The sequence below is a fragment of the Ochotona princeps genome, chromosome 10, assembly GCF_030435755.1.
Source record: "Ochotona princeps isolate mOchPri1 chromosome 10, mOchPri1.hap1, whole genome shotgun sequence".
Taxonomy (NCBI): domain Eukaryota; kingdom Metazoa; phylum Chordata; class Mammalia; order Lagomorpha; family Ochotonidae; genus Ochotona; species Ochotona princeps.
Genome location: NC_080841.1, coordinates 59,468,164 through 59,482,142, shown reverse-complemented (window position 1 = coordinate 59,482,142; position 13,979 = coordinate 59,468,164). Strand labels below are relative to the sequence as shown.

Sequence of the window (13,979 nt, the reverse complement as noted above, 5' to 3'; positions counted from 1 at the left end):
TCCATGTTTCCATTAAATTTTAAGTCTTCCTTGGATTTACAACCCTTCATCGTGAATTATAGGGATCTCATTCTGAGAAATGAATCTCTTGGCAATTCCATTGCTGTGTGAACATCACATAACTAAGAAAGTTACCATGTCACCAGTTAATATAATGTTGTATAGACCACTGTCATGTATGTGACCAGTCATTGACAAAGCATTGCTAGATTGTGATACATTCTTGGGGAACTGTTCTCCATGTGTCAGACATATGTACACATTATATTAACAGAGGCACTAGCTGTCTTTATTCTGAAAAATATTTTCAAGAATGTTTGTATAATGAGCATCCTTTGAAGTCAAATGATTTCTGCTTCAGGAGCTGAGGGCGAGTAATCTAGAACAATAAAAGAACAGCTCCTACCAGGGACAAAGATCAAGTAGACATTTCCTCTCGTGTAACGTAACCAATAACATATGGGGATGTCATGTGGCTCTCTAACAACAACTGGGGAAGGCACAAATGTTCAGACTACTGATGCTGTAAGTATACTAGGACTGTGAGTAAAAGTCACCCTTTTCTGCAGTCCAGGAATCTATTTTCTACCAACATCCACAAGAGGGTAACATATGATCACATTAGCAGGAAATCAAAGTAAAATTTCATATGATTCACAAATGTTGACATGTTTATGTACATGTATGGCTATCCCATGATTTTGTGAACATGTATAAAAACAAAAAAATTAATACTTGGCTAACAGATGGGAAAGTAAATGGAAGAAAGAAGGAAAATGAAATCAAACATAAAATTTAAAAAAAACAGAGTCACAGTGTAAACAAATATGGGAATGATTGTGACATCAGTACTGATAAAAAACCTGAATTTACTCACACACCAGCTAGAGGTAGGCATGTCTTGGGTCAATGTCTCACCAGAACCTAAAGGCAGGACCCTATGTTTTGCTATTTTGCAGCATCCACTCTCATAAAACAGAGCTAAAATGGTTTCAGATATACTTTCAGAATCTCTAAATTTTTGCCCAGCTTCCAATCTACTAGCTTCCAAGATGCATTGAGCATCTGCCCAATTTCCCTCTCCATAAAGCTTTAATACATAAATGTGAATTCCGGTTGCTTTAATTTATAGTAGCTCACAACAAAACCTTCATTTCCTATTTCCTAAATAAGAATAACACTTTGTAAATGTTATGTTTAGAAGGTTTAAAAAAATTAAACTTCATATTTTGTCCTTACGGTCCTGCTAAAATAATCAAGTCTCTTTCCAGAAAGAAGAAACGCATTTAACAAAGCCTGTGAAAGAACTGGCCATGCTATTTCACAATAGGATTCTTCCACAAACAGCTTGAAAAGCACTGGAGGACCATAAACAAAGTTGGTACTGGATTCAAAATAAACAAAAAGATGAGCAAACCAAACTGCCTTACACCCAGAGAATACTTACCAGCCTTTGCAACAGCCTCACTTGCCTGGGGACCCTAAGGCCAACCTACAGAAAGAGAGAAGACATGAAATGTGATTGTGAGGTATAATCCACCCAAAGGACTCTCCATCTGAAAAGCTATTTTGACCTTCTGTAAGTTTGTTCCCAGGCCTCACTTAGCATTCATCTCTCTCCACCTGGTTAACTTTAATCCATGAGACCACGTCACCTACTCAACTGCACATTGTCAAAGATGTTCATGGAGAATGGATGAAATGACAAGAATGACAAAATTACTAGAATATGTGTATTCTGTTCCCTCCTCATTTCTGACTTGAAATTAAGCCTTCTGTTGTTGTGTCTATTGCAAAAGGGAAAGCTACTCAGTCTTAATTTGTTGTGCTGACTATTGAACCCAACAATTCCAGGAGAAATTCTGCAAGTAAAGCAATCTATTTTGAATTTTTTTTACTGTTTTATTTTAAAGATTTATTTTTATTGGAAAGGAAGATTCACAGAGAGAAGAGACAAAGAGAGAAAGATCTTCCCTCTACTGGTTCACTCCCCCAATTGGCCACAACAGCCAGAGCTGCGCTGATCCATGTCAGGACCTTTTTCTGAGTCTCCCACATGGATGCAAAGATGCAAGGATTTGGGTCTTTCCAAAGCCATAACCAGAGAACATCCCATATGGGATGCCAGCATTTGTAGGTGGAGAATTAATCCTGCTGAGTCACCACATCAGCTCCTCTTACTGTGCTTTAATCTGTTTTTTTTTTTAAAGATATTTTTTATTAGAAAGGTAGATTTACAGAGAGAAGGAGAGACAGAAATAAAGATCTTTCATCTACTGGTTCACTTCCCAACTAGCCACAACAGCCATAGCTGAACCAATGTGAAGCAAAGAGCTGGGAGCCTCTTTCAGGTCTCCCACATGGGTGAAGAGTCCTAAGGCATTAGCCCATCTTCCACTGCTTTCTTGGGCCACAAGCAAGGAATTAGATGGGAAGTGAACAGCCGGGACATGAACTGGCACTGATATAGGATGCCAAGGTTGGAAGTGGCAGATTATCCAGTTGAGCCATTGTACCAGCCAGATGGATGGTTTATTTTATTTTCCTACATGCAGAGGAGTGACATAGGAAGGTGAAAAGTCATCTTTGCTTTAAAAGAAAAATCCATTAGTAAATCTGAGATGCTTCTTGGGGTATCTGTATCCCATATTGAAGTTCCTGGGTTAAAGTTCCAGCTCCACTTAAAATTACAGCTTCCTGCCAGTTCTAACTCTGCGAGCTAATGATGCTGGCTCAAGTTCAGAGTTAAGTTCTAAGACCACGTGAGAGACACAGGCACAGACCTGGTTGCTGTGGGCATCTGAGAAGTAAACTAGCATCTGAAGGGTATCTCTCCCTCGCTCCATGCCTTTCTCCTTTCCTACTTCCTCCCCTGTCTCCTCTCTCTTTTGAATGAGTATAAATCTTTAAAAGGCAAGAATGAATTTCAATTAAAATAAATACACAATGGTTACTAAATATCACTCTTAACAAATCTGTTTTAATAACAGAAATTGTAAAATGTTCATATTATATGTAAAACAGTCTGACAATGTAGATCAAAACTCAGAAAAATATACCCTGCATATTTCAAAGCAGTTTTATGAGCTATAGTTTATACACAATAAAATTCATTCATTTAAAATGCATAAGCAACTGTTTTTACTATACATACAGAGTTGTGTAATCATAACCACATAGATTTAGGACATGTTTATTATCCCAAGAAGCAATCATGCAATCTTTTGCTACCATCTTCCAGTTTTCCCTTAATCCTAGCTTTAGGAACCACTAATCATCTCTCTCTTGAGGTTTTGCCCATTCTGTATATTTCATATAAACGGAACCATACAGTATAAGATCTTTTATGAACGGTACTTTTTCACTTAGCATAACATTTCAGGGTTCATCCATGCTGTAGCCATGTATTGGAGATTCATTTCTTTCTGTGTCTGAATAATATTCCATTGTCTGGATATACAGTACTACATTTCATGTATTCACGCTTGATGGACTTTGGGTTACTTCCACCTTTAAGTTATAATGAATAAGATAGAACTCAAATGAACATTGAATGAGCTCTTACAGTCAATCCTTTGTGTTGGAAATATGTTTTTGCTTTTCTAGAAGTGAGATTTCTAACTAACTTTTCAAGAAACTGTCAATCTGTTTTCCAAATAGACTCACATTTTACATTCTCACCAATATGTATATTTCTCAACTTAGGAATTCTGTTTACAAAAAATTATGTGGGGAGATCAGTTAAAAAAATTTCTGTACAAGAAAATTCTTTGTAACTTTTCAAACAGTTTTTTATAATTAGAAACAGCCTGAAATATCCTTTAAAAAAAGTGGTTAAATACATCATGATATATTACTTTCAACACAGCTGTTGAAAACAGGGGTGCAGATCTGTGTTTACAATATCAGCAATGTTCATTTCCCTGGGCTTCAATGCTGTCCACCACATATTTTTCTAGCTCTCTGCCAGGAGGATTACCCTCTTGGGGGTGGGTGGGGGGCCACACAACTATATCTGGTGAGTAAGTGATTAATGTAAGTGGCATCTATCACTTCTGAGACAAGAATTAAATTGCAGATGTTGCATGCTTCACAGCTCTTCTGCCTCTGGCACAGTAATTAACAACATCCAAATGGGAGCTGCTCCAATAAGCCCAAATTCACAACTGACTGTAACATGCATATTTGTTTCAGTGCCAACCCAAAGCAGACGAGTAGTGAAAGCAAGAAATATAAGCTTGCTATTTTAGAAACTGAGGTTTGGGGCTATTTGTCACACCAGCACAACCTAGCCTACCCTAACACATATGCTCATGACACATATTGCAAATGCTAAAGCAGGTAACAAGATGCTATATTTAACATGATTCCATTTGTGGGAGAATAAGTGATTTTCAGCTGTAGACTGTGCATCAAAATGCTAATGGATATCATCTTTGGATGATTGAGTTATCTTTCTTTTAATCTTCTGTATATTTTTTCTGCTTTTCACAAATAAGTATATATTACTTCCATAGTGGAAAAAAAAAGAACAATAAAGATATATCCATTCTGAAAACGGAAACTACAAACAGAAACTGCTGTAACATCATTTTTTTACTTCTTTCTGGGAAAAAAAATTTCACACTAGCAACTGCATATTTTATAATCCTGAGCCATTCTGGTGTTTCCGATGTGAGAGAGCAAGAATGGAGTGAAATAATACAGGGTTTAGCTTGACAACCACTCTGACTCCAATGAGAACCAAACAATTCTCAGAAGGTGCTTTTTCCTGATTTCTAAAATGAAGTGAACTGTACAAGAGGCCCTCAAAGGAATTCTGCAGGTTCATTTGAGGCCTTTCCCTCCCTAAACTTGGGGAATAGACTGGAGACCACTTGAAACAACTATAGTCAGAGGGCAAGCCCAGCCTCTCTCAGGTATTAAGTTCTGTGCTTGATCTAAAGTATTTTCTTTGAAGTTTCTTCCTTTGTAAAGTGGGTTTTGCAATCAAACAAGCAAGCTTTGAGAACAAGAGAAGTTGGTTTTTTATATTTGAGATGACTATCTGACATCTCAGGGGATCACTGTGCCTACACTTCAGTCCAAGTTTAAACTCAGGCTGACCCAGAATCAAAACATCCAGGTGCACGCAGATTCCTGGTGCCAGTCAGAAATACAGGTGAAAACGGCACCAGTACCATCACCCTTGTTTTTAATTACAATTTCCTAAGCCTTTTTATTATTTATGTGATTTCCCATCACCTAATAAGAAACTGGGGGGCAGGACTTGGGGACAGAAATATGAGACTTCCAACCTTTAAGCTCAGTCATCATAGAGCTTCCATCCATTTGCTTGGGGCCCAGAATCGAGTTGAGGGATGGCTCAAACAGAACTCAATGGTTCCAGCAAGCTAAGCTTATTTATCCTGTATAAACCACAGTGTTTTTAAAAAATAGATGCCACAATATTACAGCAGGTTAAGTTTTGTTCGAATGTCGGTTCAAATTCTGGCCATATCATTTCCAATCCAGCTCCCAGCTAATGTACCTGGGAAGGCAGCAGAAGCTGGCCCAAGTACTTAATCCCTCACACCCACGTAGGAGATCCAGACGGAGTTTCAGGCTCCTGCTGCCTTTCAAATAATTAAGCTACAATGTCTAATATCAAGGACTATATCCTTTAACCTAAATGTACACATGTATATGTACATATGTTTGTTTGTGTATATTCATAATGTTAGGAGCCACAGACTTATGGACCTTAGACTTGGCCTACCTGACAGCCTGTTGCATTGCAAAGCCTGCCTTGGGCAAGCAGGGCTACAGCAAGCAGGATATTAGGCCAAAACATCCTCTGTAGAGCAAGCAGAATAGAACCTCCACCCTTGTTCCTGTTCAAATAATTAGTTCCTCCCCTGTTTCAATATAGATGATTAGTTCCTTCCCTGCTTCAGTGAACATAATTACTCCCAGGAAACCCCTCCCTTTCTCCGCCTCCCCTAGAGAAGAAGGTATATATATATGAGGAGTAAAAATAAAGAGAGAGGCACTCTTTTCCACCAAGTACGAGTGTCCGTGTGTTTCTTGGCCCAGCAGCCCAGGGGCTAGCAGCCTGGCATTCCCAGTCCACCCTCAGGGTTTGAGCATCATGTCCTGCAGGTAGGGACATCATAACATAATAGATAAGGTGAATTTTATGTTACAATTTTATGTGAATTTTATGTCAAGGATTCACTACATTCTTGGATGACCAAAAAAAAATCTTTGTAATGGAGACACATGTAGGACTAATTGTGCAGATGTTTGCTGGAATGAGATAAAAAGGAACATTCAAAATAATCAGTGCAGGACAGGAACTATAATTAGAATAACCAGCTTCATAGATCTGCTGCCTCTTTATCCACAAGGGCCAAGAAGCATTTGGAACCAGAAAATAAAGCTTCTTTAACATATCAATGATGCTTATTACAGCTGTGGAGTTTAGAATCTTCATGTTCATGGTTAGCATGGTGATATAAAACATTAAACCTCTGCCTGTGATTGACAGGATCCGATATGGGTGCCAGTTTGTGTCCCGGGTGCTTACACTTCCAATCCAGCTCTGTGCTTCTGGCCTGAAAAAGCAACAGAGGATGACTGAATGCCTTGGGACCCTGTACTCACTTAAGAGGTTGAAAGAAGCCCCTGGCTCCCAGCTTCAGATCAACTCAGCTCCGCTTTGGCCATTGCAGCCATTTGGGGAGTGAAATCTTGGATCAGAGCCCTCTCTCTTTCTCTCTGTTCTTCCTTCTCCATAAAAATATGCCTTTCAAGTAAAAGTAACTGTATAAAAAGAATTTCTATGTTCACCTCATTACCAACCAACAGTTATAGATTTTAAAACGTTGCAAGTGCTGTTTCAATATTTGCATTTGAGTGATTGAAGTCCTATTTTCTCCTGGGATCTATCACCATATCATATCATGATTAAGAGAGAAAAAGAGAAATATCCTCAAAATATTCCCAGAGTCTATCGATGCGGAAAAACATGACTTGGAACGGAGAAGCAAACAAAATTCTGGAAGACATGCATCCTCTCTGAATGCTCTAATGACCCAGGTTGCTAGAAAGAATGAAGTAAAGATATAGTTCATTATTTTTGAGCTCCGTCACTGGGTCCAACTGCCTATCACAGAGCAAACAGATGCTACACTTAGGCTGGCCTCAACTGAACTTCTCCAACAGACTACAGTCATAAGTTCGTAGAAGGCTCCATGCAGGAACTTGACCTACCAATTGGTTTCTACTTGGAGAATATTCTGAAATTCTGAACCTGATCCTGGAACAAAACCAGGTTTAGATGTTAGAAAGTCACTTGAGATCTCACTCATCATCAGGGCTGAGTAGTTAATATAAGAATATTCCCAATTGGGTAATTCTGTATCACCTACACAACATTATTTCTTTCTTTAATATTGCTGCAAATTGTTCGGCTATTGATTGCAATATAGGGTGACTATCACCTCAGGAAGAGAAGAAGAAATTTTAAATTTGGGCTAAAATTCTAAACAATTATCAAACAAGAGGTTAACGCAAAAGAAAGAATTGACCTTAGACAGGCTGTCATGTTGCTTTTGCTGATTTGTGAAAAATAAGAGAAATAGACTTGCAGAAAAACACTGTAGTGGTTCAGGGCAGCACTCTCTCTTTGCCCCCAAAAAGGTCCAGGTCTTTATCCCATGTCCACATCCTAGTCCTAAATCAATCCTGCTGTTCCTTGGACCAAAGTTTTGCTGGCATTTTTAACTACAATTCTGACAGCATGTTAAAATTTTCATATATCTGAGCATGGGAAGCTTTAGGAAAAGTGCTAGTTAGGAATACAGAGTTGTATCCAACTCATCGCCTAGTTGTCGGGACTCCCCCACCCTTCCTCTCCGCCCCCAAGAAATGAGCTATGACTGTTTGGGAAGTGAGGAAATCTCTGGAATTTCTCCCACAACATCTTCCTTCCCCCATTCAACTCTCCAATTCAATTGGAATCATCATATCTGTGCACACAAGGGAGACATTACTGAGGGATCTGTAGCTCGCAAAAATCTTTTATTGGCTTTATTTTTTAAAAGGAGCTGAAAAAAAAACAAATTGTTGTTTTGATTCTCCATTTTCCTCCAAAATGCAAAGACTCCTGAATGAGAATTTATAAAAAATTACAAATGCTGGATTTCTAAACCAGGAAACTAGATTCACCACAATAGCTGCTTGAATTACAGCAAATGTATATTGGTCTGTGTACCGTGAGCTTCATAGCTAAGTGCCAGGAGTTACAAATAACAATCACATTTAAACAATTACACTAAATTTTACATATGAGAGTGATTTCCTGTTTGGAGAATCCATGGAGAGGGAGAGCTCTGACTTTGGCAGTCAGTGTGGCTGGGCTCTAGTCCAGGCTGGGCACAGAGCAGCTTGGTGCGTCACTTCCCCTGGTGAACCTCCCTGTCTTTTGCAAAGTGCACTGAGATCTTGTGGCAGTAGTCACAGCTTTAGCTATGATGGACATAAATAACAAAAACATTCACTGTTTATTTATTGGAAAATCAGATTTACAGAGAGAAGGAGATATAGGGGGAAAAAATCTTTCATCCACTAGTTCACTCCCCAAGTGGATGCATTGACCAGAACTGTGCCGATCCAAAGCCAGGAACCAGGAGCTTCTTCTGGGTCTCCCATGTAGGTCCAGGATCCCAGGGCTTTGGGCCAACATCGATTGCTTTCCAAGGCCACAAGCAAAGAGCTAGAAGGGAAATGGAGCAGCCGGAATATGAACCAGTGCCCACATAGGATCCTGACACATGCATGACAAGAACTTTAGCCTCTAGACTACTACACTGGACCTGAATTAAATATTTCTATTGAATATCTTATTTCTATTACTTGGAAGCTAAGAAAATGTAAGTTTTAGGACCTATGACTTGTAGTGCCAACATTGTAGCATAGTAAGTAAGACCACTGCAAGCAATACCAGCATCCTGTATGGGCACCGATTTGGGTCACTGCTGCTCCACTTCTGATCCAGCTCCCTACTAATGCACCTGAGAAAAACAGCAAACATGGTCTGAGTGTTTGGGACCCTCCCAACCCTCATGGGAGGTCTGGATGAAGCCCTTGGATCTTGGATTGAGTGGCTCAGCACTGGCCATGGCAGCCTTCTTGAGAGTGAAACAGCCCATGGAAGATCTCCCCCACTCTCTGTCTATCTCTGTAACTTCTGACTTCAAAATAAATAAATAAATTTTAAGCTTAAAAAAAGAAAATCTATGATTTGCAGCAAGCCCCTAAAAAGGGATAATTGGTGTTTGTCAAATTGTTGAAATGTGTGATTTGTTGTTCATTGCTTCTCATCCTAAATAAACTTTCATCCCAGTACTTAACTTCATGCCACAGCTTTACATTCTTGTTCTTCAGTAGAGCCTTGCACAGTGTAGAAACTTTACTTCCTTCCTAAAACCCAGATCCCACTCCTGCCTGTGAGATAGAATTCATGAACAACTCGATCACAGAGATGCTGAAGCTGAGACGTTATTTAGGTACATACATGCAAGTGGTTAGAGCCAGTAATTGCTGGAGCCTGCATTTGAACCCAAGCAGTCTAGCTCCACTTAAGTCCTTTGAAAAAGGTCTGTGAAACTTTAGGGGTAGTCAACAACTCGTAGCGATTACTATTTGGTAAGCTTCATGAATACATGAAAACAGCTCTAACCCTATTTAAAGACACCATATAAACATGATATTCACAAAGCAGATAAATCAGCAGACTGACTTTATCCAAGGAGAATTCCTCTCTAATCTCCTGAAAAATTATTTTAAAGTGTAATTTGTACATCATCTGCATCAGAGCTATCTGAATCCCACCCTACACTCAATGGATCCATGTGGATGGGCATGAGACCTGGGAATCTGAATGTTCTGTATGAACTTCCCAAGTGACTATTTACACACTCAAAATTGAAAACCACTGTTGTTCATAGTCACTCCACTATCAATAACAATGGTTACTGATAGGGAGAGAGTAAAGAATGAAGGAACAAACTGAATCCAAGATGTGGTTGGTATATTATATTTAAAACCAAATGGCAGTGGCCAACATGGTACTGATACAAGCTTGTCCTCTACCTGCAAGTGCCAGCATCCCATATGGACGCTGGTTCACATCCCAGCTGCTTCACTTTCCATCAGCTCCCTGCTTGTGACCTGGAAATCCTGCTCCAGTGTGTGACCTGGAAAAGCAGTAGAGGATAGCCCAAGTCCTTGGGTTCCTTTACCCATGTGGGAGACCCAAAAGAAGCTCCTGGCTCCTGACTTTAAATCAGCTCAGCTCTAGTAGTTCTGGTCATCTGGGGAGTGAACCAGTGGATGGAAGATCTTTCCTGTGTCTCTCCTTCTCTAAGTAAAACCGGCCTTTCAAATAAAAAAAATAAAAATCTTTTTAAAAAAGAAAATGGCAGTGACCAACAGCACATTAGCAAAGCAGGCTAGTCATCAGGCATCCCTCATGGACACAAGTTCAAACATCAGCTTCTCCACTTTTGATCTGGTTCCCTGCTTGTGGACTGGGAAAGCATTAGAAGATGGCCCAAGGCCTTAGGCCCCTGAACTCACATGGGAAACCTAGAAGAAGCTCCTAGCTTCCAGCTTCAGATTGGCTCAGCTCCGGCCATTATGACCTTTTGAAGAGTGAACCAAAAGTTTGAAGATACCTCTGTCACTCCCTCTGTTAACTCTTTCAAATATAATAAATAATTTTTTAATAAATCACAAATTAAAATTATAACACAACTTAATAGAAATATTCAACTACATTAAAATTTGTGAAAACACATATCACGTCGCATTTAAATGTATTTATTTATGTTTATGTATTTGAAAGACACACAAAGAGGCAGAGACTGATCTTCCATCTACTGGTTCACTTCCCAAATACCTGCCACAGCCAGGGCTGGGCCACACTGAAGCCAGGAGCCAGGAACTCAATGGAGGTTTCCCACATGAGAGGCAGGACTCCAAGCACCTGGTGCAGTCACCCACTGCCACTCTAGGGTGCACACTAACAGGAAGCTACAGCCTGAAGCAGCCTCCTTCCAAGAGGATGCAGGCCCCCAAGGGTGTATTCACAGCTATGCCAAATGCCTCCTCACCCTTCCTTACTTAATTACTCAAGGAACTTGTTTATTTTCAAAAATGAAGCTTACATTTAATTTTGAAGGCCATTATCAGTGGCCTTTTGAAGGCCACTACACTCCCAGGTTCTATTCTAAGATTTAAGTACGTTAGCACTTTCACCTGCCAAACTTCTAATTAAAGGGTTTGAAGCAAACCCTTAATCTCATCACTCTTATTAATTCCCCAGTATTAAGAAGAATTAACATTAAGTTAATACTCCAGTAAGTCAGAGCCAGGATTTGAACCCACGAAGTGTGGTGCTGAGGCCTATTGCTCGTAAGCCCTTTCACAAAGAAAACTAAGTTAAACAAACAAAAAAATACACGAGGGGAAAAATATGATCGTAAATTCTTATGGAGCCTTGCACTCTGGAGAGTCCTCCTGCACACCCTTCCTCCCAATAAATAAATACTGCTATGGATTGAAGACAGCATGAAATGGGTTAAGTTCCTGTTTGGGCTTTATTTTTTTCCTGAGAGAAGGAAGTTGAAAATGTTCAACCTACTCAGACACGGAGATGTTAGAGCTTGAATCTGTCCTCCAGTTCATCAACAGAATCTTTGTTTCCAGATCTTCCCACACCCTCCACCCCTTCAAAAAGTCTCCAGATCTTTTCCTGACATTCCTTCCCTCAGTGCTCTTGCTGTGCAAGCCTACAGAAAAAGCAAAGCCCTGGGCTGGGCCCACACTAGGCACGTTAGGTGTATTAACTCCTCAATACCCAAAGCCCCACGGCTTTTCCACAGCCCACAGCAGACACTGTGGGGGTTCCCCAAGTCCTAGAGCTGGGGAGTGCCTCAAGCGGGACTCATCTCCAGGTAGCCTGGGCCTAAAGACAATGCCAGTGCCCTTTCCCACTTACTCAAACATCTACCAAGCATTGAGTGCCCTCTGAATGCCAGGCCCTTTGTACAAACTCATTGAATCCTTACATCTTACAAGTACAGTCAGCGGGAGCTGTCCTCCTTGGTGTGACAGAGCAGCGCGACCAGCAGCCTGCACTTTATCCACATTGCCATGAAGCCTCCTGGAATTTTCAGCAGGTTTTCCTCCTGATAACCCCGAGGGAGAATTGCCCCCACTTCCTTTTGAAAGACAAGCACTTTCGTAAGACAGGGCATGAAAATAACCATTCCACGTTTAGGCGGATTCCATCTTCCAGATCTGCCTTTCCCAACAAGGAACTGGAAAGCAGAGTCAGGGTATGTCTGCTGATCTCCCCCTCCCATCAGGCGAAAATGTGCTCCAGGCTACATAACATAAATCCCATTGAAATGACCTGTGTGCAGACAGTGCTGTCTAATGCTGACAGCCAAGCGCTTTACAATCATGATGGTGGGGTCCTGGCCTGTCCTTTTCAAAGGGCTCTGCTAGATTTCACATAGGATTGAGCTTTCATAGGTGCAGGTGCTAGTCACCTGTGGATAAAGCCCATGAAAAAAACACAAACCCTGGCAGATGCTCCCAATTCCTACCAGCAGAACCACAACCCTTTGGTTCCAGGTGCCAGCTAACTGATGAATCGATGATAAGAATCGAATGAAAAATTCTTATGCCCTTAATTTTCGGATAGGAAAAGCTAAGGCTTCCAGGAGCTTGGAACTTCTCCCAGCCTGGCCCTTTTCCCGCATCAATTCAGAGCAACAGTCAACAACAAACTACCCACACACACATGATGAAGAAAACTTGTGAGGAACTTGAGGGGGAGGAAGGGGTTAACAAGACGACTGGTAAAAACGTGTACAGATAACAAGAACCATGATGAAGTCTTGGTCTACAGAACTTGGAAGTCCCGGGTATAATTCTGCTTAAAAGGCGCAGGGCAGGTAGCGCAAAGGATGCAGAAGTGACCCGCAAGGGACCCCATCGTTGGAGAAACGACCGCAGAAACAAGGAACAGGTACATTGGGGACAGGGAGGGAAGGTGCTGCCTCCCTTCCTTCGCTTCCCGGGACCCGTCAAGGGGACACTGTCCACAAGCCACGCGGCGCAGAGAAGGGAGCGGAAGGGATAATAACTACGCCCGGGCTCTCCCACTTACTTGTTCCGAAGTGTCACCCCAGCTCCGCGCATTCTCCTGCCACCCCGCACAGAGACGCAGCCCCAAGCATAGCCCCAGCAGCAGGAGCATGGCTGGGCGAGAGAGGTGATTGCTTTGGGAACCCGGCGGGAGGCGTCAGGCACAGCGCTCAGCACTCTGGCACTTTGCAAGAGTTCCACCTCCCCCAGTCTCCCTCACCCGCCTTCACCTCCCAGGACCCGCCCCGGACCCCGCCTCCCTGGGCACCACCCACTCATCCTAGACCCGGCCTCCCTTGGTTCCCTACTTGAGACGCCGCCTCCCTGCGCGGGAATCCGAGCCTGGTCCCCACTGCTGGGAGAAGCAAGTGCCATCGCTTCAGGAGGGTATGGAGGCACGCGCGCGCACACAGCCTTTCCCTGCCCTCCCATCCTGTTTAAGGACCAGACTCCTCCTCTATTTCGAGCTTTCTAGTCCGTTTCCACCTGCCATCCTCCACAATTCTTTGTACCTCTCGAGCAAGATGCTGCCCTGTGCACTTGCTTGATACCTGTCCCTGGAGGCTGTGGGAAGGCCAAGCTGGCCCTCCATCTGCTAGGCTGAAGCCAGCAGAAGACCCTGTTCCCGCAGGCCAGAGAACAACACACTTGGGCATCCACCGGGTTCTTAGAAATCAGGACTGAGGGACACCAACTCTGGTGCAGAAGTATCAGCAATACAGTCCCCTTGATGCTGTGCCAGCACAAGGGGACACAAAAGAAGCTGTGTAGTACCA

The 13,979-nt window shown here is 41.9% G+C and overlaps 1 protein-coding gene across 1 annotated transcript in view; it reads right to left on the bottom strand.

Moving 5' to 3' along the window:
• ITIH5 (inter-alpha-trypsin inhibitor heavy chain 5) overlaps positions 1–13,387 on the bottom strand; it is an 87,025-nt gene extending 73,638 nt beyond the window's left edge. The window contains exons 1-2 of the mRNA XM_058668901.1: positions 13,226–13,387; positions 1,448–1,492 (exon numbers count right to left, since the gene is read on the bottom strand). Coding sequence (XP_058524884.1) covers positions 1,448–1,492; positions 13,226–13,315 — 135 coding nt within the window. The 5' untranslated portion in view covers positions 13,316–13,387. The remainder of the gene's footprint in view (positions 1–1,447; positions 1,493–13,225) is intronic.
• Between the last annotated feature and the right edge of the window lie 592 nt (positions 13,388–13,979).